The sequence below is a fragment of the Seriola lalandi genome, unplaced genomic scaffold (genome assembly GCF_002814215.2).
Source record: "Seriola lalandi dorsalis isolate HSWRI2012SDOR001 ecotype SW California unplaced genomic scaffold, Sedor1 jcf7180002054347, whole genome shotgun sequence".
In the NCBI taxonomy this organism is placed as follows: Eukaryota; Metazoa; Chordata; class Actinopteri; order Carangiformes; family Carangidae; genus Seriola; species Seriola lalandi.
Genome location: NW_019524900.1, coordinates 73,542 through 99,827, shown reverse-complemented (window position 1 = coordinate 99,827; position 26,286 = coordinate 73,542). Strand labels below are relative to the sequence as shown.

At 41.3% G+C, this 26,286-nt stretch overlaps 1 protein-coding gene across 1 annotated transcript in view; it reads right to left on the bottom strand.

Moving 5' to 3' along the window:
* The window catches only part of LOC111656193 (nephrocystin-4-like), a 130,358-nt gene that overhangs the window by 47,752 nt on the left and 56,320 nt on the right, over positions 1-26,286 (bottom strand). The window contains exons 8-11 of the mRNA XM_023407831.2: positions 21,456-21,593; positions 11,688-11,845; positions 9,227-9,418; positions 5,828-6,015 (exon numbers count right to left, since the gene is read on the bottom strand). Of these exons, the coding sequence (XP_023263599.2) occupies positions 5,828-6,015; positions 9,227-9,418; positions 11,688-11,845; positions 21,456-21,593 (676 nt within the window). The remainder of the gene's footprint in view (positions 1-5,827; positions 6,016-9,226; positions 9,419-11,687; positions 11,846-21,455; positions 21,594-26,286) is intronic.

Genomic DNA, 26,286 nt, shown 5'->3' with positions numbered 1-26,286 from the left:
CATGAACACTGACCTTAACTGAGGCAAGTGAGGCCTGCAGTGCTTTAGATGTTGTTCTGGGTTCTTTTGTGACTTCCTCGATGAGTTGTCGATGCGCTCTTGGAGTAATTTTGTTAGGCTGGCCACTCCTGGGAAGGTTCACCACTGTTCCATGTTTTCTCCATTTGTGGATAATGGATCTCACTGTGGTTTGCTGGAGTCCCAAAGCCTTAGAAATGGCTTTGTAACCCTTTCCAGACTGATAGATGTCAATCACTTTGTTTCTTGTCTGTTCTTGAATTTACATAATCATAATGAAGTACCAAAACATAACCATATAATACTGAGGAAACATAGATGTATAGAAATATAGAAAGGCTCCTCAAAGCACAATAGAAACACATCAAGCCAGTAGCTGTTACACCTTCAACACATCTATATTCTAAAAAGATATTAAAGAAAAATATACAGATGTAGAAAACACTAACGGTGCACGAAATCAGCTCTTGATAAATAAGACAGAAATAAATAAATGGACACAGGAATACACAGATACCTGAAGAGAACATGGCACATATATAAAGATATATATAAAGATATCTGTGGACAACATGGAGAGTCAAAGGAAAGGTCTTCAGACCGCGTGGTGTGAAAGTGCTCAGTGTATATATCCCGAGTACAGAGTCAATATCACTTCTATAGTTTCAATGCCAGTGTATCTGAGAGTGGATATACTGTGCTGGGCTTTTTACACCCTGGTAACAAACAGCACATCTGTGTTCAGTAATCCTAGTTTTAAAGGTTCTAGTTGATTTTCAACATAAGGAAGCCCACAAGGACATTTAATATTTTATATATATATTACATATTCCACATTACAAGATATAATGCTCTTGATACTGAAGATTCTTCCTGAGTGAGGACGACTGAAAGTATATAAACACTTTTATATGTGAAATGACACTGTTGACAATTCCCACATTTGTAACTGGCTGGAGGGATGTGACGGAGAGAGAGTGTGAAGCAGTGGGTGGAGGCGAGTTTGCTCTTACTATTACCAAGATGTGGTGGTCTTTTATATAAAGGAAGGATTATTGAACCAACTTTTCAGTGAGGGGTCTGAATCAATGATGTGCCAATGCCTCTTCCAACAGGTGAGCACCGAACACAACAGGTGACCCTGGATACAGATTCCTTTGATTTAACTCTGTTAAGATATTCAGTTTGTGAGATTTCATCAAAGTGCCTGGATGCCTCTGTGATCCACTCCTCCTCATAAGCCCCTTTTTTCTGAAACGATCCTTAAGTGGAGCTGATTGATCCTGAAAATCCTCATCCGAGCTGCATATCCTTCTGATCCGGCTGAATTGTGAGATAGGGAGGTGTAGTGTGGTAAGAGTCGCCACGTATCAATGAATTTTTATCTGTACGTTTCTGATTAGAAATAAGGTTTTAAGGTATTCCCCTCTCTGATCAGTAGAATTCACAGATATAGAAAACCGAATTGATTTTTCAAATTAATGAATTTAAAACCTTCAGCTCATCACGTTGTTCCTCAGACTGTTCCACACTTTATATTCCTTCTTCTTACACAGTGTAGCAGACACATCCCTCTCCACCAGTCTACAGTATATGTCCTTTCCTGTGACTGTCCACAGATATCTTTATGTCCCTGTGTTCATTTATATATTTCTTATTTATCAAGAGCTGATTTCATGCACTGTTAGTGTTTTCTATATTTGAGTCAACAACTGAGGGTTGGGTCTACTTTTTTTTAATTTAATTTGATTGATATTTTGTATTATATGGTTATGTTTTGTTACTTGTGATTGTGCATATGCATATAATGGGTTTGCACATAGATCATGTGACTGTCGTGTGACTGGACACTATGAACATTTGTGAGTTATGGCCGCAAACGTGTTTTGTGAGGTCACAGTGTGACAGAAATTCACAAGACCTGACCTTGAACTTTGACCTTTGACAACCAAAATCTAATCAGTTCATTCTCGAGTCCAACTGAATGTTTTTGCTAAACTTGAAGAAATTCCCTCCAGGTATTCCTGAGATATTGCGTCCACAAGAATGGGATGGATGGACGGACGACCCGGAAACAAAATGCCTCTGGCTCTGACTATGCCGAGATGATTCAACGAAACATTTCTTCAGTACTTGTCAACTACTAGTCACTACTAGTACTAGTCAACCTGAATATCACAAACGAAACTGTCAATCAGAACCCAGCCATAAAACCACGGTTTAAACATTCGAGGCTGGAAGACAAACTGTGAAAATGTGTGTATTATTACATGTGGTGATCAAAGTCAAGTCCAGCCAACATGAAGACGACAGCGTGGTGGTTTGACGGTGTCCTACTCTGTTAAAGGAGGCCACCAACAGAGGCTGGTCATCACAACAACTGAAGCGAAACGTCAAATTAAAAGCCAGAGATTGTACAGAGCAGCATGTGGTTGGAGCTCGCTGCGTTAGACGGGGCTCTGCATTGTTTTCACAGATTGAGACATGACAACAAGACTGAATAAGGAGTGGAGGACGGCACGGAGGAAAACACAAACAGGAATCCAAAAAAAAATAAGAAAACATGAATTCCTTTATATTTCTCAAGGCTGCATTTAATGCCAACAGCTTGCCTCAGCAATGAAGCATGTAGCAGACAGAACTGCCCGAGGGCAGGAAGACGCACAACCACTAAAAAAAAGAGAAAAACTATTCAATCAACTCCATTCTATACATTTTACAGAAGGATACAATTGAGCCTGTTTGTGGTTAACACACCGTCACAATGAGTTTAAACAAAGAAACAGAAAGGCTTAAAATCTGTAGCAGGAGAAGTTAGAAAGTATTGATGATATTCAGAGTTTAATTGAAAAATCAAAACAATGACCTTAAATCTCCTGAAGCTTCACTTGAGTACAATAATACAATAAGTGAACTGCTGTTGAACAGTCAATTTACTGTTGTGACAGTCTAGGTTGAAGCTACAAGTATTGATTATTGCAATTATCATTGATTTTACACGTCACAGTTTGTGAACAGGTCTCCGGAAGAACTGCTACATCCGTGAAAAAGTTGTGTAAGCGCCTGTTGTGGCTCCAGAGGGAGCAGCAGGAAGCCGGATTAATGTCCTCAGGTGATGTCACCTGAGTCAGTATCGGTTGGGGCTACGGACACCATCATTAGGAGACCTAACTGAAGACTGGAATGAGGCTAGCAAAAGTAAATAAAAGACATACAGTATCTTCTGGTGAAGTGCAGTGTGTTTGTCTCTTTTTTCAATTTTGTGATGAAACCATGAAAATGATTCTCAAGCTTAAAGATGACAGTAGCACAAGCATTGATCTAAAGTTTGCCTACATTAGCGAACAATATAAACTATACTGCTCTAAGCCAGTGGTCATGTCAGTCCAAGAAAGGCTACAGTGATAAACCACTGAACTTTTTCTTTCAAAACATTTGACTTAAATTATGTCAAAAGCTTGTCCATGATGTCGTTAAAGGTCCTGTATCGTCTAAAAGCAGATGTCCATGTGTATTTTGATTATAGATCAGGTCTAGGTTCTATACTAATGCTGTGAAAGTATCTGCCTCAGTCCACAGAGAAATGCACACAGCCTGTATTCAGAAACTGAGCCTTAAAACCAGCCGTCAGCACTTCTGGAACTTTGTGATGTCACAACAGAGCAGTCACCAAGCCCCGCCCTCCTGGACCCCCCATCCAAACCTTGCAGGATTTAGTTTCTTGTTTACCTGAAATCTAATATTTTTCTATTCGATTAACTCAGAAAAACAGTCAAAGCTCCAGAGAGAAGCTTGAGAGAGGAGATGTAAAACTACATTGAGATGGTTTTTGATTCTTAAAACCACAAATATTATGGATCAACACTTCAAATAAAACACAAGAGAAGAGGAAAATATGGCCGTTTTAAGGCAGTTTTTATCTGACTAATCGTCTAAACACAAGTGTTTTGTCTGTTGTTTTTCCTACTTTAACAAGTAATTGCACAGAGATAAGAATTAATTTCAGTTTTCAGTCATTTTCTCCCTTTTCTTTTTATCTCACATCACTCTGATTATATTACTGTTGTGTAAACATCAGTAACATTAAACCAAATTACAATCTCTCCAATGAAATCAGACACAGAGAATCTCCAGTTGCTGTTGTAATTGTTTGTTCTGCCTTTGTTTGTAATCTGATATATTCAACTGATGAAACTTGTAATCTAGGGAGCAATTACGACAAAAACTTCCAAATGTTCATGACGTTTTCTCATAGCTGCTTGTAATGGGTTTGCAAATAAAATAAAATAAAAACAGATTTGATGTGATGGCACCATTTCTTCTGAATCCACTCAAGTTTAATCTTTTTGAGCAGCTGTTTCATGACAAACTACAATAACATATTTACAGAAAGGACAGCTCTTATCTGTTTGTAGATAGCATTTAAATTTACAGTATTTTTGTGGGTTATCAACGTAAAAGCTACTAAAGACAGATGAGTCAGGTTTTGAAACCAGAAGAAACAATTACCTGGGAGAGAAGCTGCGAATGAACCTAATTAGCGCTTAATCCTTGGAAATAAGAAGTTCAGCAGTTGGCAGGAAGAAAAGTGGAAAAGGGTCTTAGCCTCAGAATTTATGGAAAGGATCTGTGTGAATGTAGGAGGGCTTTGTGGAAGAGCACACTGAAGAGACGCAGGAACAGACAGAGAAATATTGATGGAGTTGGACCGGAGTGTGTGGCTGGGGAATGAAGAATATGGGTAGGTGTAGGAACCAGAGAGGGGGTGTGGGGGGTAGGGGGGGCTGTTTGTGTGTTCAATATCACGCTCTGTCAGAAGCTGTAATATCTCTTCCATTTCATTAGTTGCTACATGAATAGACTTGACATCAATCAGCGCTCGCTCGGCTGATTGAAAGAGAAGTGCCTCAGCGTCCGAGAACATCACGGAGCATAATGGAACGAGCTCAGAGTCTGTAGGCGCCGGCTGCACCATGTTCACCTGGAGAGCAGCAGCAACACAACTCACAGCCTGATGTATGTCCACTGTCTGTAACTGAGCTTACAATACGTTTTTTTCTCCACCTTCTGACATGGCCACGAATGCACCAAACAGCATGTGTTTTGTCAGTTCACGTTCTCCACTGTAAAACCATGCAGTGACAACATAGTCACTGCCGTTTCATACTGTGCTAATATGAATGGAAGCCAATGGCAGTTGGAAGAGTAAAGATGTGTCCCGGTTCAGGGGCTGCATCCTTCAGAGGCAGCATTTGAAGGCCGATTGCGTCACCGTGGCGACTACACTGTCCCATTTCGAAGACTGGTTGAAATGCGGCCGAGAAATGCGTCCCTCTTTTCCTGAGCAACGAAGGATCCCAATCTATCCCAAGATTCATTGCGCCAGTAATAAAAGCAAACAACACTGACAAGAGAGCCCAAGGATTACACTGTTAAATGTAAGTATTAGGTTTCAGCTCAGTTCGACAGCGAACGGTACAACTGTTAAAACCAAGGTGAAAAGAAGTTACATGTTGTCAAGGTGGCCAAGGTGACAGGAGCCACGCTTTGTGACAAAGCGGTGAGGGCGGGAACAGAGAGAATCCTCCGTAGACTCCCGAAGGATTATTATTACTAAATCTTAAAACTTTAATTGTACAAGTCGTATTTAAAACACTTAAAGTGCATGGAGTGCCTTGACTCTCCACCTCAGTGAGGAAATGAACCACACACACACACACACACACACACACACACACACACACACACACACACACACACACACACACACACACACACACACTTCTTTTTTGCAGCGGTGGATCCTTACCTGAGCTGACAGTGCCATCTTTGTTGATGGAGGCCAGGACACAGGGAAGTGGATCGCTAGTTTTGTGTTGAACCTTGTCACTGGTCAGTAGTTTGAGCTGCTGCGATGTGACCGGTGGGAAGCGGTAAAAGTGGAAGGTGAAGTGGATGTTGTCAGGCCAGTCAGGACCGACACCCGCCGCTGGTGTTCTGTCAAAAGACACGATTATTCAGAAAAATAACGAGTGCTCAGTGCAACATCAACATCAACAGTAAAGTGCATGTAAATAAATGCACAAGTGGTTGATTCACTATCATGAATATTATCAATTAAATGTTATCTGTGATTTTTTTCCCTAATTACAAAATATATGTGGGGACTGGAGAGGTATGCATCATTAAAAGCTGGGAGAGTAAATCACATTTCAATTAATGATTTACAGACAATTACAGGAAAAAAAAAAAAAAATCAAATATGCATTTCATTCACGTCCTATAGCAGAGCTGGTAATTCAGCTTTACAGCTACTTAAATGTGAAAACCCTATAATCAAAATGTGGATTAGAAATGAAAGGGCTAACCTTAAAAGTGGCAGTAATTTGTACCGCTCATTGAGGAAATGTAAACTACGCATTACACCTTTGATTCATAATAAGTGGATCGCTGGGCTTCTTCAAAACTGAAGCCAGCGTGAAAACGTGTTATTAGATGCGTAGCAGACAGAAAAAATCTAAATATGGTTTTATTCTTGGTTCTCTGTTAACACAAAGTTCTTTTTTGTTTACTATGACTCCTATGGAGAAAAAAAAAGTCTCCATGACTACGAGAACCTGCTGGTGGTGTGTATTCCTTTTCACACAAACACCACCCTCTGAGTGTGATTTCACACACACACACACACACACACACACACACACACACAAATCTAAACACACACACTTCAGACTGTGGATGGCCCACAAAAAGTCCCAATGAGCCTACTCAATATTAGCACGCACACGTTAAATAAAGAGCGAGCTTCAGGATGAGCTCCTTTCTGTTTCTGTCTGATGAATAGATAAGCAATCAGTCATCGGGTTTTTCAATAATGAGGGAAAAAAGAGAGAGGCGTTTGAAAACAGGCGGGGAGCGCTGGAGGCTCCCCGCCACCAAGGACAGGCCGTCAGGGTTGCAGATTTCAAAGTGGAATCTAATAAGAGCGGTGTGTGACCTCCCAGTCAATCACACGCTCTGATATTCCACTGTTAAAGATGCGGCCGTGCTCCATCTTCACAGAGGAGCCGGCATTAATATTCATTCTGTAAACAGACAAGATTGATAATTATGGCGCCCGGGTGAGAGGTAGAAATTACACTGCCTATCCACAGGCTCCCCGCTTGCCTAAGTGCCACTGCTTCTGCTGCCTAAACCCCAGCCTGCCATACCTGTTTGTCATAATTATGAAGTAACCCCACCCCCCACCCCACTCTACAGCGAGCCACAAAGATACACAGTTTATGTTCTAGATTGTAGTTTCAGGTTGCCTTAAGGTGCCATGATACAGAACTAGAGGAATCAAATAAGATTTCATAACATCACAGAACACAAACTACAGTAAAAATCCAAACTTTCTGATATTAAAATATCTGTTTTGTTTTATTGTCTCCAAATGATAATACCACAGAGCTGCTCCTTACCTAGAGGCTTTAAATATTTGCTGTTGTAATCTGACAATGTAATAAGTTTTTACTACCAAACCTGCTTCCAACTCGCCCGCAGTCAGGAAGTGATTTAATTGCCAGCCAGTTTGGAGTAAACAGGAGAGTCATGCTCTGCTGAGGAAAGCTGGAGGTAGGAAACACGTCATTACTGACCTCTCCGGTCGAATCAGGAAGTCAGTGTGTAAACTGTGACGTTTAGGGAATATTTTGTCTAACCTGGGGACTTTTGTTTACAACCTGTCTGACTGCTTGTGTTCCTCGCTCTGTCTGACTTCCTCTTAATTATGTCATCACGTCCGCAAAACACGATTATCCTTTAAGAGGCAGACAAACTTAAGAGCACATTCACATTCTCTATATTGCATCTCTATAATTCATCTAAACACCCCTGCACTTTGGTCCATATGAACACATACCTCTCATTTTTATTGTTTACTTGAATCCTGTGTATTTTTGTCTTTGTATTTTACTGTATTTCATTGTATTTTAACTCATCTGCAATGACATTTTAATTTCCCTCAGAGAATTAATAAAGTCATCTATCTATCTATCTATCCATCCATCCATCCATCCATCCATCTATCTATCTATCCATCCATCCATCCATCCATCCGTCCATCCATCCATCTACATACAGGTGCAATATTTCTCACTGAAACCTGTGAGTTTCACGAAAGAGGCAAAGAGTATGTAGCTGTTACTCAATAAAAAAAAAAATCATGAGGAATAAGTTTCTGGACATCAATAACTCTGCTATCATCTCCCCATCTCTCAAGTTTAGAGCAACCTGAGGTGAATCTATGTGAAGTTAATGGCATCTATTAACATACAAGAAGTGCTTTTATATATATGTATGTATATATATATATATATATATATATATATATATATATGAATTGTAACTGAAAGCAGATCTACCTACTCTCACACAGCACTGACAGGAGCATTGTGCATCACGTCACTAACAGCAAGTTAATACAGAGAGTGGAGGCTGGTGCACAGGAGGCCTGGTGATAGTGAGTCTATGATGAACAGGACATATGTGAATTGGGTTTATCAAACTGCTGACAGAGCTGTTGACGAGATGGAAGGACACGAAGAGTGGTGTGTTTTGTGCCCATCCATCAGGAGCCCCCCTCTACTGTCAGCCCTTGACAGAGGGGACGTTGGCTCCAGGGTTTTTGTGATGGGTCGCTGACGGGAAATGTGTTCACATGTTATTCTGAAATTGCGAGTGTGTGTGTGTGTGTGTGTGTGTGTGCACTTGACATATGAGTGGAGGATGAGTGGCAAGAATGTATGCCTGGTTTAAATGCACTGAAATCTGGCTGCAAATAAAAAAAACATTTAAAAACAGAAATGTGAAGGTAGGCTGAGTAGGCGTCGTCCTTGGCTGTCAGATAATAAAAGATGGATCTTTTCTTGTGTACAGTTCAATGGCGAGTGACTAAACTGCTGTCAAGTCAGTGGCCGCTCTCTTTCACTTACAACACAGCAATTGTGACATTTCTGGAAACAGAAATAATTATATTTACAGCAACACTCCAGAAACAAATAATCACATGTGACCTGTCATAGCACACAGGCTAAATTTATACTGATCTCTATGACAACAGCAGATACACTGTGCACAACCTCACAACATGAGCTGCTGCTGCTGCTGCTGCTGTCAGTCAATAGCTGCACTGCAGCCTCGCATGACCCAGCACCGCAGGCCTCACCTGGTAAACGCCAGAAACTGGAACACCAGCAGGTTTCCCTGTAGGAGGTCTGTTTCTTCACGCTGGGGGTCAAAGGGCACGGGCTCTGTGGGATCCAGGACTTCTGCCACCTGCCCGCTGCAGTCCATAATCTCTGGGAAGCCAGCAGAGTAGAGGTGGGCGAGCGAGCTCCTGGAGCTGACTGAGCAGGATCTACAGAAGAAGGGTTAAATTAGAGAAAAAGCTGCAGATCCATGAGTGCACATCAATCATTCACCACGCTGAAAAGATTTGAGTGAACGCTGCTCTTGATGCTTTACGAGCAGCAGGATGTAATGTTTTTATTCCCCGCTGCACTGGCCTCACTCGGGTGATTTGTGTTTGTAAATGAGGCAGAAAAAACATTTGGCTCCAAGTGGAATACGATGCTGTTTTATCATTTTAGACCCAGCGCTATTCGTCTTGGATCACTTCCATCCTGACTCAAAATGTTTATCCTTTGGGAGATAACTTCACTTTACTCACTTCATCCTATTTGCACTGAACCTGAATTTCAATGTCCGACAGGACTTGAGAAAAAAACCGTGATGAGACGGTGATTATACAGGATGAGTATGTCAGAGATGTCTGTTAAGCAGCAGCACCACATAAACACTTAGAGTGGAGAGAGAATGGGTGCCAAAGTGCTCCCTCAGGATTTTCTAGTATAATTGGCATTTACCTCTAATCATAGTGGCCACCTGTTTTTCTGCAACTATGGAAACATTCATAACTTATACTTTCAACGCTGACACCAGACACTGTGGGTATGATAAACACAGCGCACAGATGGCCGGCTATAGTGCATGCACAGAAAAATGATGCTGGTGCTTATCATAACAGTGACGCTGCCTGTGTCCAGTCGGTAAACAGTCGAGGCCACGGCGGCAAATCTGTGAGAGAGAGAAGCTTTGATCAAACTAATTAAGGCAACAACAGTAAAGATATTTGATTGGCTTTTCCTCTGCGGCTGTGTCAATTTCATGCTTTCCCTCTCTCAGACTTATATCTTAATTTAGCCCCAGTAGATTAATATTCAAGCCATCATTTTTATTTCAAAAGAGGCTCAATCAGATATGCACAGCAACTTCAATTAAACTTCTTTAGACTTCATTGTTCTCTTCAGAGAAGTGGGTCATTCCAAACCAAAAACAGTCAAAAAGATGTTTTGGCTCCGAGTGAAGAGGCAGAGATGTTTCAACCCACTGAACTGAACAGCATCGTGTCTGGATCCAAACTCTGGGATTGGGAAACTGTTTTGATGCCAGCTGCTTATTTACAGACTCTCTGTACTAATGCAATGCCTTGTTTCTGAGTTACCGTGCCCATTATTTACAGGGTGTGCATTCTCAGTTGGTGTCGCACCTCAGCAGACCCTGCTGCATTTCCGCAGCCATTATGATATCCTCTCCGATCTCTATTATTAGCTGCGTGTAAACTGTGAGCTCATTTCACTGCATTCTGCTCCACTAAATAAAATCCAAAACGTCTCCCTTGCAGCTGGATTTAATCATGAATTTTCACACTAGCAAACAACGCTGAGACCATTACCCCAAAGTGGAATGTAAAGGCTGACAAAACAATTTCTTTAAATTGGCTCGGAGCTGAATTCTCCTACTTACTGACAACACTGCTGTACTGCCCAGTGCACACATGCTGCCAATTAGTGAGCCGATCGATACCCCTCTGTAGATAGCGAGACAGTGAACTATTGTGGTAATGAAGGACTGTACTAGTGTTGACACCGAGATACAGGGGCCGATAAAACAGTAACAAGTTAAGAGGAAGTTTAAAGTGACTTCATCCTATAACGTTTCCTATTAAATAACACTCAGATCACACTCACATGCTGTAGTGGAGAAGTTCATCAAACCAGAGACTTTAGTGGGGAACTGATCACAGAAAATACAACCAGGAAAAAAAAAAAATTTGTTTTATAAACTCGAGCTTCATATGTATAATCTAGGACGTCCAGGTGGGGCTTGTTTCATCTGGCTAAAAAACGCCAGAAAACGCCTTTTTCACACTGAAACACGGACCAACAATTCAAATCCACTCAAGTCAGTATTCAGCTTATGGATTTTCAAGGTTAACCATCACAAGCATCTATCATTATACTGGGCAGCGCTTAAGGCCTCACAGCAGCTGGCCTCTTTATTGCGATTCAGATGACACAGCTGATGCCAACACTAACATACATGCAGCGGTATTTTTCCTTTCTCCTCACACAGGATCAGGCGTGGTTTCTGGTCTGGTCCCAGATACTGGACTTAGCAAAGAAATAATGTCCAGCATGTTTTATGAAGACTGTCCATTTATTTTATTCTTACTTTTTCCATGCAACTATCACTAACCATCATGGAGGTTTTACAGCATAAACACCTCTTTATTTTCTGGGACAGCTCATTGCCCATATCAGACGCAGACTATAAGAAGGGCTCACCTTGGCACATTCATCCCCAGGGTGATGACAGGGGCATGGACAGGTGTGAAGGGCAGCTCCTGAAGTTGGTCTCCTTCGTTCTGAGCTGAAGGTGACACGTCCTCTTCCTGCTGAAGGCCCATCTCCAGGTGGGCGATGTTGCTGACGGCTGAGCAGGCCTGGAGCACCATGGGATGATACAGAAGCAAGAATGGAAAGTTTTTAGTCAATATGTATAAAGAGGCCAGGAAAGCTGAAGTGCAGGTTTCTGCAGTCCATGCTGATGTTTCAGTTAATGGTGAAAGAAATACAATGAAAAAGTAACAAAAAAAAAAAAAAAAAAAAGAAAAGCTCTGTGATCCAAGTTAACACAAACCATCTCAAATCAAAGATGGGTTGCGGTCAGAAAGGAATCCAACTGCACTTTCATTAGGAATTTTTTTTAACAAACTTCATTTATAACACATGGACAATAAATGCTCACTAACCAGAAACACAATGTACAAGATAATGTGAAAGAAATGTAAAAAAAGCCTTTAAAGTAATAATTCAATAACAATAAGTAACTGAGTAAAGGGACAGAAAGGATTATATTCAGACATAAGTAGGCCTATTTAGAGTTTTCCTTTTTTTTTTTTAAATACACTTGTTAAATAGGGAAAAATTATTCTTTTAGTGCAGTAAGCCGAGTTTTGAAACATTTATGTATAGATATTTATGATGATGCTTATCTTTCTAGAGAATAACTACATTTATGGATTTGCAGCTCAGACAATCAGACAAGGATTTCCATAAGTTTTGAATTGTGTCACAAACATAAAACAGATGTTCTGTTGTTTCTACATTTACATGGGTCTGCTGTTGTGAAACTACAATGGTACATTGCTTTGAATGTTGCTGCAGCAAGGAATTGTGGGATGGCATTTTCTCCTTTCCTTTTCGTAAAGGAAGGTCCAGTGTTTCCTATGCTTAAGGAGATAAGATAGGAAGCATTGAAGCTCCTGTCCTTATCATTTAGAGAATTGGACCAGCTCTTATCGTGGCTGTTGCTCAGATACTTCCAGGTCATTTCACTCAGTGAGAGTAAGACTTTTCCACTGCAGCCATGGTGCAGGATTTCTTCCTCATCCCCGACTGCAGCGTTGCTCAGCAGCGGTGCTCACAGTGCTGCCACTAGTGGCTGGAATATACAGTATATCATCGGTAGTATTGCTGCAATATAGCAGTACATAATTTTTGTTACTCTATAGCCACGCACTAGATTTTTTCCCCACCAGTAGTCACTTAGAAGACTCCCTACCATCCACTGAGATCATATTCATCAGCATTTTACAGAATCACAGATAGCCAACGCCTCTATTAAGTCAGAAGTTGATTGTACAAAAGTGTGGTCAAAGGCAGCATCAAGAAATGACTGCACTTAAGTACAGCCAGGAATCCAGCCAGGACTTCATTATAAATAATTGGCATCTGGATGCATGAAAATTACACGGAAAGTAAAACTGTTTTGTGGAGGCTCGGGTCAAAGAGAAGTGGCAGCGAGAGAGAAAGCTCGTAGTGGATTTGTCAGAACTGATTCTGGAAATGGTTTAATACTCTGGCTCCTCCAACACTATACTTATTTGGAGAAATAATGGTCTTGGATACACAGGAGTCACATGTCACAGGGGACATAATATAGCCTCTTTCAGGTTCACCTGGGCCTGTGGTCGACTCATTACTGGAGTGTTTATCATATCCTTGTTCAGGATGTGAGTCAGTGTTCAGATCCACAGGAAGTAACTCTCCTGGATTATAATTGATTTAGAACTATTAACACTGTAAATCAAGACGTTTATGGCAAAGACGATGGCATGTGCTCTGCTTTTGTTAATTCCAAATGATGAGTGGAAAATGATAAAATTATTACCTACAGTGTGTTGATTTGATGTTTAACTCTCTGTACGTCTCTTTAGTGTTGTGCTGTTTTATCACCAGTGTTTTACTACACTGGATCTTATCTGCTTTTAGAGTCTCTTGTTTTCTGACCTCTATTGTACAACACACCTTTAAGTTGGAAATACTCCATAAATAAACTTGACGTGGAGACAATACATCACCAAGCTTAAGTGGTAAGGTGTGCCAATGCAATTTCTCAAGCTATCAAAGAGCAGAATATCAGGGGTTTTCCTGTGAAGCACTGGATTCATCGCAACTTTCAAAACACCAGTGATCTGCTCTCGCTCAGTTTCTAATCAGGCTTTAACATACATCAAATACACTGTTAAACTGCCCATTTCATTCTATACTGATTGTTTATAAATCCAAAAGACCAAAACCAACAATGTGTTTGTCCATCTCTCAGTACTACTTCCATTTCCCTTCTCTGGCTGTGGCCCCAAGCCGACTGGTTCTCAGAGAAGATGTAAATCTTTCAAAGTGGGTCGTTTAATCTCAGTCATTTCCAAAAACAACTGGGCGCTGTAGTTTTTAGCAGATGCCACTTGAATAAGAGTAGACAGTGTATTTGTTGGGGACTATTTTCAGTCTAAAGTTAATACACATTCATGCTCTGGTAATTTGGCAGCAGGATGGTGAGTGTGGTATTGACTCTCAATGCTGATGTTCATCTTAATGAAGGAACATCAGGTGAGCCAGCTCAGTGTTGCGGGGATCACTGATTTGTATAGTTCAACATCACAGTGGAGCTTCATGGCTCAGAGGAATAAGCTGCATCAGGCTTTGGATACACAGACAGAGGAATCAATGAATTGTTGGTTTTGATCTTTTCGTGTGATTTGTTGACTAAAATAAATATATAACCAGCCAAAAAAAATAACATGAATGTTTTGCATTCTAAGAAATTATATTGGGAGCACTTTAATAGCTGGTGTAACCAAGAGAAAGCTATATTCAGCCAACAGAACATGCAAAAACATCTATATGGCATACAGTTCAACCTATGCAATTAAGTGAAAATTTGCTTGCTTCAAGGGCATTCCTGTGTCCCTTGAATTCTTTACAGGAAACTTCCAAGGACCCCATAAAGTGCAGCGTTAACTTATTTTTTTGAGTGAAGATGATGCATTTTCTGTGAAACATCAGCGTCCCTTCCACTTATGAGAATAAGAACAAATGTGGTAACTTTAATTTAACCAAAGTGCCATTGACAGTCGATTTCTCATTTTAATTTAGATAAATGTAAACAGGACTGCTTACAAAGCAGGGTTCCCACTCTTTGCTAGAAATAATTTTCCAGGAAATTTTCAGTGATGATGTAGTTCATAAGACAAGACAGGAATCACACCACACACCGATATGTTCCTGTGTGTGGAAGTTTGATTTAAAATATGTGCAGTCTATACTTGCCTATACTTAACTATGAAATCATCTCTTACATACTTAATTAATTATCAAATTATAACACATTTGTGGCAATAATTTATAATTATTATCATTATTTATTCATAACATGACTCACTTATTTCTTAAGAATTATATTAACCGTTGCTATCTGGGCACCAATAACACAACACTACAACAGTTAAACATGTCATGTGATATTATCATCGGTTTTACCTAAACTACTCAGCATTGTGTTTGAAGTGATGCTAACAAAGATGCTAGCAAAGCTAAACCAGCCATTAGCGAGTATTTAGCCGGTGTTTGGCTGACATACATTTGGGCTCCCATTCATTATTATTATTATCATTATCATCCAACTCTCAGTAATGAGTCAACACACATTTAAAACCTTAGCTCCGCCATAGTTGAACCACAAACCTTAAACCTTTAGCTAGAGGCTAAACAAGCTAGCAAGCTACTGAACCAAACATGCTAAGCAGTTATTTAAATGTTTAAAACAAGTTGGGAAGAAGACGTTAATCTATAAACATGACAAAAAATACCACAGTTGGCAGCAAACAGTCAGTCACGTACATTTAAAGGTAATGTAACTTACATTTTTTCAGAGTTTCGGCCTCTAACGTTGTAAATCATCCAATCTGCAGCAGGTGATGTGACCTTGTGGTGAGTTCACAGCACCGCCAAACAAAACCGACAGCAGCCTATTCAAAATACTGCCGTCCCCAAACCCTAACCCTGAAAATCGGACAATGTTGGAATGATTTTCCATGACATCCTACACATTTTCCAGGACATTTTACTGTTTTCTCTAATTTCTCGATGCGTTTTCCATGACTGGAAAACTGGTCAACCTGGTTTTCCAGGTTTTTCAGGACGTGTAGGAACCCTGCTAAGTGATGAGTTAAAGGCCATCAATTTATTGTTTATGTTGTGATTTAGATGCGTTCTTGCATTTGCATCTGCAGCTCAGTCACTGACATTCTAATGTTTGACAATATAATTTCTTGTCATCCATTTTTGCTTTTGCAGAAAAATAACAGTAAATGCCTGTGGATCAATTTAACATTCCTAAATTTTTAGTGGCAAACATTAATCCCCTCTTCATTGTCATTGACACACACATAGCTGGAGGGGTATTACCACAGATAATTAGCAAAGGAGTGCTAATGGTGTCATTTTCCAGTCAAGCATTTTTCCTTTGGTCTTTGATACATGCAAACGGTTCAGTCGGCCCATCAGAGGACATGCATGGCTGTACATTATTGAGCTTTCCATCAAACATGCTGGTAATAACCTCGACCAAAGTCACGCTGCTACATGGATACAACATACATATCCATGTTCCTCTTCTGATCAAACAGCCTGTGCTGTAATAACCTGAGAGGGTGCCAGTGCGTGGTGTAGAAGCCTCCGCAAGTTGAAAAGGCTCCATGTAATGGCTTTATACTGTATCTGAACCTGCTGCCATCAAGACTACCCTGTCAAATGACACATGAGTAATTGGTTTTTATGGGCAGGTGTGTTCAGGTCATGGAGAAGGACAAATGGAGGTTTCAACAATAAATTCCGCAGACTGATTTAATGACTCAATATATGCAAAGAGAATGTCACAAAAACTCATTTACAGTATCGTAACTGAAAACTAATGGCAGCTAGTGGAATTTAGGATGTAATGTATCACACTTATCCATGGCTTTAATGTTGACAGTGTTTCTTTTTTGAATTGTACAGAATCAGCTGCAGAAGATGAGAAACGCAACTGCGCCCAAGAAATGGTCCGAGAGTTTAGAAGAAACAGGATGTGACCCGAGACACCACATTCATTTGTTTACCAGTGAAGGGTTGAAGCAATAAAATAAAGCAATAAAACCCGCCCATACACTCAGGGGGTTTGGCAGCTACAGCCTGGTATCACTAGTATCTTATGGCAAACCTTAGATTATATCACTGTGTAACTTGCACAGTTCATTTCATGACTGTTCTGCACTTGTGCACTGCAACTGTTACACTACGTTTAAGCATTTACAACTACGCCTCAATTACCACAAAGTGATACCAGCTTGCTTTAACTCTGACAGTGTACAGATTCTCTCTGAGGTGTTGGTTTACGTTGATAGCCACGTATCCCCTGAGGCTTTTCAGAACCGATGCTGATGATTATTTTACTTCAGGGAGGTTGAATTATCCAAAAATACTTCATGTTCAAGTGAACAAGCTTAACAGACAACTAAATTGTTGTTATGGTAAAGCAGTTCAGCTTCTCTCCTCCTGCCCAACCTGAGGGATAAACAGATTAAAAAATGGCGTCCAGCTGACTAACAACATTAATGTGTTATTCCTTTATAAAATAACACAAAATTAATCCTAAAATTACTTGTAAGAGTTTTATTAAAATTACCAGTAAACGTCAAAGTGCTTTACACTACAGTGCTTTTACTATGTCTTCAGCACTTTCCTACCACACTCACACACTGACGATACATTGGGGGCAATTTGGGGTTTAGTATCTTGCCTAATCGGGGATTGAACCACCGTCCTCCCGATTACCTCAGGATGTATAGAAAGCACGTCGCTCGACATTTAACCAAGAATACCAAAATACAGGATGCTGTCAACTCTGGACTATCAGTGTAGTTGTAGATATCTATGAAACAGATAAGTTGTTTTAACAATATTTCCATAGTGTGAACTAGTCAGTCTTTCAAAACCAAATTGAATTGTGTCTTTTTTTAGCCATGTTGTGCTTCTGACTATTGTTATCTCCAGTAAGCCTGATCCACAGTTCCTGGATTATTCCTGCAATATGATTCACAGCTTAAGCTATATGGATTATGGGAGAAACCCATTAAAGCTACTGCTGTCTAGTTAGAATATGTGCAAAGTCCTTCTTAGCTGTGCTGAGGCGTGAAAAACAGGTGGACTGGCCAGAACAGCTCTGAAACAGCACCTACAATCCACTGTGATAACAAACGGGAATGAATAAAACTTATGGAGAAGCCCACACTACGTATCTAAACCCACGACAGGATGAAGGAATGAGACAATGATTTACTGTATTCACTCACAGAGTTTTCCACATTATCTGTTTAACTACTGAACGATAACCTGACGCAGCAGATGGTTGGTTACGCAGAACCATCTGGGAAGGCTTCGGTGGAAACTGTTTGGGCGAAGGACAGGTGTGTTCAAAAAACACTTGGCAGGTGAGTGAAGGAATCATCCGTCTATCACATGCTAACGTCAACCAATCAGATTCTGCAGCCTTCAGTGGAGCCAGTTGTTAAATCAAACATTTGCTGAAGTCAGTCGGGAGAAGAGTGGGAACAACTTTTCCATCAAGAAAAGTCTTCAGCGCCGTTCTCGGCTCTTCTTTCAAAGAAGAAATACTATGACATAACTGATGTACGGAAGCTGAGAAAGGCCATACTCACAAATATTTTTTAATCTCGTTATCTCGAGATAACAGAGCTTTGTTTTCTTGAGATAACGGGATAATTATTTTGTTATCTTGAGGTAACGGAGCTATTTAATGTCAAGATAATGAAATAATTTTCTCTTTATCTCGAGAAAGCAAAGCTGCCTTATCTGTTTTCTCAAGATAACGAAATAATTTTCCTGTTATCTTGAGATAACGGGATATAAAATATTTGCAAGCATGGCCCTTGTCTGCTTCCATACTGATGCTATAGCAGCATCTACGTTAACCTCTTCGTTAACACTGTTGTCGAACAGTCGCGTCTCCTTGTCGCCACACCAAAGACACACCTGTAGCTGCCTGTAGTTCCTCCCTCGCTGACACTTATTGGTCTGACCACTGTGGTTCAGCCACCAGCCAATAGCTCGGAGCCTGACAAGATGGATGCTCGCCTGCGAGAAATCCATCAGCCTCACAACATGAACTGGACAAACTACTGAGACTGAATTACTGTTACTGAAAGTACAACTAAATTCTTAGAAAAGGTTGAATCCAAATGCCCAGTAATCCCTGCAATTCCAGACTCATGAAGTCCGGAGTGCAGAGAGCCGTCCAAATCCTCAATTCATCATGGGGCCTCAAGCAATCGTTCTGCTGACTTGGAGAGAGTCCACCGTGTGTGTAGATCAGACTGTTACAGGAAGAGGAGAGGAGCTCAGATCGAAGGCGAAGCTCTCGATTTACTACTCGATCTATATTCCCACCCTTCACTGTGGTCATGTGTTTGGTGTAATCACCAACACAATTAGCAACCGACATCTGGACTTTGGAGTAGAACTGCTGCTGGTTTGCACTGAATGGTGAAAGTTGAGTTGGTTTGGACATGTGATAAAAACGCATGAGGATGAAAGTATTCCAGAAAATATCCACAGGGGAGGAGAACCTGGGGATTTATTTACCCCATCTGGACTGGGGCCACCCTGAGACGCCCCAGGAGGAGTAAGTGGAAGGGGGAAGGACATATGGGCATCACAACCCAGCAGAAAATGTATGGACGGCTGAATAGATTTTGCATAATTACAACATAAAGCATGGCAAACACAAAATAAGTTGGAAAAAATTTTACACCTTTAATGCACCATATTTTTTATAGATTTAAATCCTGTCTAACAAACTGTAAATACACTTTCAGTTTATTTCTGCAGTGAAGCCTAACGTAGCACACGAGCTGCCAATGTGGATTCCTTTCAAAATCATTTTAAAAGTATACACTTGGATGGATTGCAGGGTCAAGATCGCTGCATTAGTTATATCCATGGCAACGATTAATGTTTTAAGTCCTGTCTCCTGCTGCAAATCCTTCCCACGCAGCCCAGTGGCCTCACAGACGGGATGTGATGAGCGAGCGCTGTGACACGCTCACAGCAGGTACAACCGAAACGATTCCACTCTGCGACTCCACAAGGGTGGACGCTCGGATGTGAGTGACACACTTAATTCTAAAAATGAGATGCGGCATGAAAAAGAAAGGGGGCAACAGAGATCCAGCACTGTACGAAAAAACTGTTTACAGCACCATCCAACGCTTCAGCATCATGTGATGCTACTGAAACCATTTACAGGCAGCCAAACAAATCCCTGCACTGCTCAAACACCAGCAATGTGTTGTTCTGACGACGGTTCTCCTACATCAAAGAGACATAGTGCTTATCATCCAAGAAGGTGCAAACTGACTTTGATAAGCAGAAAAAAAAAAAAAAAAAAATTCAGGGTTAATCCCAGGATTACAGCATTATGATTTCCTCTCCATTTCACCACTCTTTATACTGTGCAGCGCGCTGCTTCCCAAATATATGCATCTTTGTGGGTGAACATGGTTTAAATTAGCAAAGACAAGGCAGCTCTCAAAGGCAAAATGACTGTTTGCCGATTCCCAGCAGCAAACACCTACAACTGGGGGTGAACAGTTTACCCTCACGTCAATTCAGGAAATTATTCAGCTGAGTTATCACAGTCAGCACAGTATAGCTGACGTTCTCATTTCTGCTGTCCCCTGGCTGCAACCACAAAACTTTGTACACATGCATAAAGCTTGTTAGCAAGTGGAGACAGCCGGATATTATTCCTACTACCATCCCTATGCTACTTCATTGGGATCTATTAGGAAAAAGAAGTATTTGTTTGGCTTGCTCACATTTGTTTAGACCTCCTTGGAGTCCTGTGGTGTGGTCTGGTGTTATAGGCTTTCATAAAAAAGTCCACTACATTATTTTAATAAACTTTTAAAACTATTGTGAAATTAAAATTAACTTCTGTGACCTCCTCAAAGGCCACGAATTAAATTTCAAAATGGAGGCGGATACAGAAATGAGGCGCTTAAATGTGCAATAAAAGAATAACTCATTAATAAAAGTAGCCCTGGACGTGGCAGATTAAACATATTTTCCCAGAATGCAAAGCACAATGTTATGCAGGGTACTGGGTACCTTTAAAAATTTGAAGACCCCTTTGTAGAAAAATTTGAAAAGTGGAGTCAAAGAATAATATTTCTTTTGATTATAAAGATAAAAGGAGCAACTGCAGCACCTCCAGCAGCTTCAGTAGCTCCAAAGACAAAAAGTGTGCAGGGCTGGAGTTCAGTTTAGAGGACTGTGTGTGTGTGTGCGTGTGCGTGTGTGTGTGTGTGTGTGTGTGTGTGTGTGTGTGTGTGTGTGTGTGTGTGTGTGTGACTCCATGGTATGAGGCTGGGAGCAGAGTACTGTAAAGGTGTGTGTGTCTTTGAACTTCAGTGAATGACAGACTTGGGAATGGTTCAAGGCGTATGTACCATGTTTTAACTTTGCTGTATTTGAATGTGCACATTGTGTGTAAATGTACCTACAACTCCCTTTTGCTTAATGCTTGTGTATTTTGGCTCTGTCTGTGTGTGTGTGTGTGTCTGTGTGTGTGTGTGTGTGTGTGTGTGTGTGTGTGTGTGTGTGTGTGCGTGCGTGTGTGCGTGCGTGAGCGTACGGGGGTGGAAATCTTACGACATGTGACAGCTGGTGGGCCGATGCCAACGGGGAAGGATGGAGCAGAGAAGGAAACGACTGTTGCCACGGCAACGCCGAGCTGGAGTGGCTGATGGTCGGGTAGCGTGAAGTAGCTGCCAGCTGAGACAGTGAGAGCTGCAGAGAAACAATGCAAATGATTTGCTGTTATTATTATGATTATGAACAACAGGGCTCAGGAATACTCCTAATGCCAGAGAGACACATGTGTCGTCTCAGATGACAACAACACACCATTACACTGCTTTGGCGCTCATAAGCCCCTCTCACTCCACCCGCTCCTCCACCCACAATCCTTTTAACGCTGTCACCCCCCACCCTCCCGAAGACTTTTGACTGGAAACAAAAGAGAAGGTTACTGTGGTTTGCTCGTCACAGTCGTCTTAGGAGTTACACAAGAGCAACAAACGGGGACATCAATCATTATCAAGTGAACCTTTATCAATAGTGGAACACGATGTGAAAAGAGCTGAGCAGCGTTACTACTCCACCTGAACACGACAGAAAACAAGATTTGATCAGCCACAGGATGAACACAGCCAGTGCTCACGTGTTAACCTGTTTCCACTGTCTTCCAGGAAAACAGACACCATCAGTCATTGGAGCCACAAAACAACTTTTGCCTTTACTCTGTGAAAGCATGAATTCTACAATACATCCATGTGGATTCAGCAGTTTGGGTTTAACAAACCAAGTAATCATCTTGGTACAAAAAATTCTCTATTTTCATACACGCAGACACCTCACTGTTCTCACTGCACTTCATTTTCTTATGTTTTACGGCTTCAAGATAAATGCTTGTGACTTGACAGTTTATAACCCTCATTAGTTATGGCTGACATACTATAGGAAAGTCTCAGCATATTTTCTAATGTGTCTGCCTAATGACCAGAATTTTAAAAAGACAACTTTCACATGGGATTCTTCTAATCTTCACAGTTTTCTGCTGTTTATCTAGCTCGGATTAGCAGAGGCAGCGAAGTGGAGGAGCTCAGCCCCCCCCCCCCCCCCCCCCGGCCTCTTGCTGGGGGGTCTCAATGCATTCCATGCCATGCTCGACAAGATAGATTATACCTCTGGCGTGAGTCTGCCCCAAGGTTTTCTCCCAGATGGATGCCCACAAGGAGGCATCTTGAAATGATGCCCAAACCACGTCTCCTGGCTCTCTACACAAAGGAGCTGAGCTGCTTCAGGGATGTTTGAGTCCTTCACCTCATCCCTGAGGTTGAGCCCAGGAGCAAACTTATTTTGGTCTTTTGATCGTAGGAAAATCTCATCCGGGAAAATATGACAAGCCAAATGTTTCCTAAACTTTCCTGACGCATAGACAAAGCTGCAACTGTTTTACCACAAATAGGAGTGATTGGTTAATAATCGGGACTTTCAGCACCGATGGTTGAACAGTCCGAAATCAAAGATCACTGAGCAACATTTAACTCCAAAAACAGCTACTTCACTTCTTCAGGAAACCGAGGTCGCTCTGAACATTGCTACAAGACGTCTCTTAAAATGACCTGAGAGCTCCTGATGTAGACGGTATAAATCCATCTGTTACTTCAGCACCACGGACAGCGCCATGCTTTTACTAAAACTACTAATGGTATAATTAAATAGAAACGAAATGACTGTCAAAACGTGTAACTACCCACTAACTCTTTTAAGGTATCACAGGGCAAAGTAGTTTTCCTCCCGAAGTGGAAAGTTGAGCAGCAACGGTCGGACGTGTCGACATCTGCGCCATCACATCATCTTTAACAGCCGCTGCTTAAAGTCCCTAATTTAACTTGTAGGGACTGTGATACACGGTTAGCCACTTCCCTTTGGGAAAAGTTTCACCAGTAGAACCAGAAATGTACTTTGGAGGAACAGGGAGATCTTTTCTGTTGCGGCTCGATTCATAATTTAGACAATGCTATCCCCCAGATGCTTCTGCCTTTTAGGAAAGCCTGGCAGCATCAGAACTGTGTCAGATGTTCGATCAATCAGCGACAGAACATGAGCTTGATTATTCTAAATTTGGGCGAAGCAAAGTTTATCTTGTTAGAAACAGAGACACAAAGTGAGAATGTTAAAAACAATATTATTGGACGGCTTGTGGCCAATATTCCTCAATAATCTGACTGTGTCTTTTAGTCGTCTGTTTGTGACCGTTATTGAATCTGTCAGGGTCAAAACAAATGGCTCTTGGGACACAATAAAGTTACTGCATTGATCCATATTGAGCAGTGAGAGAGGAGATGTTCACTCACCCACGGATCTGTTGGACACACATACGCTCACTGATTCTGCTATGCTTGTGAGGACATTATATTGATTTATATTCGTTCCATGGGATCTTAAAATAAATCAAACAGATTCACATTTGCCCAAAACTTTTTCTTCTATATCAAACAATAAAAATATATATCTACATGTTTACCTTAACCATGATCACAGAAACCAAACAAATCTTTTGTCCAATTTTCCCCTTAAGCAGCTTTAAGGTTGGAACCTGTAGTTTGTTCCATGCTGTCTGGCAGCATCATATTCATTCTGTATGGGGTTGTTCCGAATCTTCATTGAAGATATATGATGTTTACACTGTTCAAAATATTCAAAGAGAAAACGCCACATTATTGATGACTGCGCCACTTCGTCAAATGGAAAAATTATAGATGTCCTGTAAGTCAGTTTATACACATTTCCCCAAAATCCACCCTGACATGTCTGGTCTCCTTGGAAACAACATTTGGCTGCACAGCATTCCCCTGTAATGACTATAGGTCAGCCCAAGCCTTTGTGCTAAAAGTAGCCACTTCTCAAAAGACAGGATGGGTCATCATTGGAGGAGAGATGAGGCAAGAACCCACAGCGAATAGCGCTGACAGACGTCAGGAAATCTTGCATTAGAGGAAGACTGTTTGCACCTTTCTGTACTCTGAAACTGTGCAGCTGGCCTAGTTAAAGTTTAGCAACTTGTGACTTAACGATGCTGCAGCCGCCTCACAGGATGAAGGTCCTAGTTTCAGACCTCACTAGGTTAACTTCTTCTTCTTCCACACCCTCCTGTGTGGAGTTTGCTCTGTATATTTGGATGCTGCAGTTTTTGTCCTGCAATATTAAAAAAAAAAAAAAAAAAACTCAGACGAGAGACGAGGGAACAGGAAGTGCTAAAATAAAACTAACGTCCTGGTTTTAGGACTCATTCCTGTGGCTCTCTATTCTTTATTAAACACTACTCCTGAAACTTTCATGAAATCAAACCTAATTTTCATACTTTTTATGGTCTTTGTTTTTCCTGCAGCAGCCATTTAATGTATTTACATTTGGAAACGTTCTCTACTACCGTACAGTGGTTTTCAGCGTTAGTGGCAGATTCTGTCAGTCATGCATTGGATTCATGATGCCTTCACACACACATAAGGGATTCACAGGAAACAAGGATGTAATTCATCATTGTATTTCATTGATAACAGCCTCACTGTTCACATTATATCTGCTGCAGATGCAACATCTCACTGCTGCTGCAAGAAACAAGAAACAAGACAACGGTCATTTTCAGCATGTTTTTTGCCAGTTTTGAATATTTCAGGTATGGATGGAACGAGAGGGAGCAGCCACAGTGAGCTGATGAAGAACTGCAGGTGACAGGCGGCACACGGCCAACTCCTCAGCCAGGTAACAACCGTCACTGCGTGGAGGTGTGTAATGGAAAAATGATTTACTGGCTCCTTCATTTGAACAACATGAGTTTGTACACTGCAGTGTAAACAGACGCACCAGCTGCTCCTCTGTCGTGTTTTTGACAAAGTAGCTGCTGAACAAGTGTTTGCTGTTGTATTAAACCTTCCTATCTATGATCACGGTAATGCACGGGATTGTCACGGATTACAACTTCAAAGGATCCTTATCAAAAATGTTTGTGTTAAAAAGCAAATATCAGAATATATTTCTTAAACTCTCAAATATTGAAAAGTTCTTGTTGTCGGTCGTGTTGGTTTGACTCTCTTACACACAGTCACAAACACTGTTCCACTGCTACATTACACATAGGAGTGACCGTAAATGAGCTGTTGTGTTTGGATTGGTCCAAATGTCATCACAATTCAAAATGCCCTAAAATATCAAGACCAGTGGGCTGTCACAACTCAGTCCTCACAAGTATCGCAAAGCCATATCACATTTTACACACACACACACACACACACACACACACACACACACACACACACACACACATGTGATCTCACATTGAGTCACCGTGTCCTGCACCCAGAGGGTGTGAAAGACACCAGACTCTCTCTGCATGTGAGGATCTCTCTCTCTCTCTCTCTCTCACACACACACACACACACACACGCACACACTGAGAGAATACGCAGAGCGAGGCAATTAGTAGTAGCATTGCTGTGGCTGCCAATGTTCTGAACTCAGCCTGTTTGCCCTGACAGCCAAGCAGATCATCTGTTCACATTCTGGCTTCATGGGTCCTTCATGTATGTATGTGTGTGTGTGTGTGTGTGTGTGTGTGTGTGTCCAAGGTATTCTATGCAGGTTTGTTTAAAGCATTCTCTCCTCTCTGTGTTTTCATGTCTGCGTGAGGCCGTGGCGTGGAGTCAAACTCATCATGTGTCTCTGAGGCAGAGAGTCAGAGCTGCTGTGGGTTAAACGGGAGGAGGAGGATTAAAGAGGGAGATCCAGCGAAAAAGATGGAGAGATTACTGGAATGAAATATTGAGAATAAAAGGTGGAGGAGTTGAGCACACAAAAAGATGGAGGACAATATTAGAGACGCAGGGGGAAGAAGAGAGGCCGGGGGGGGGGGGGGCGG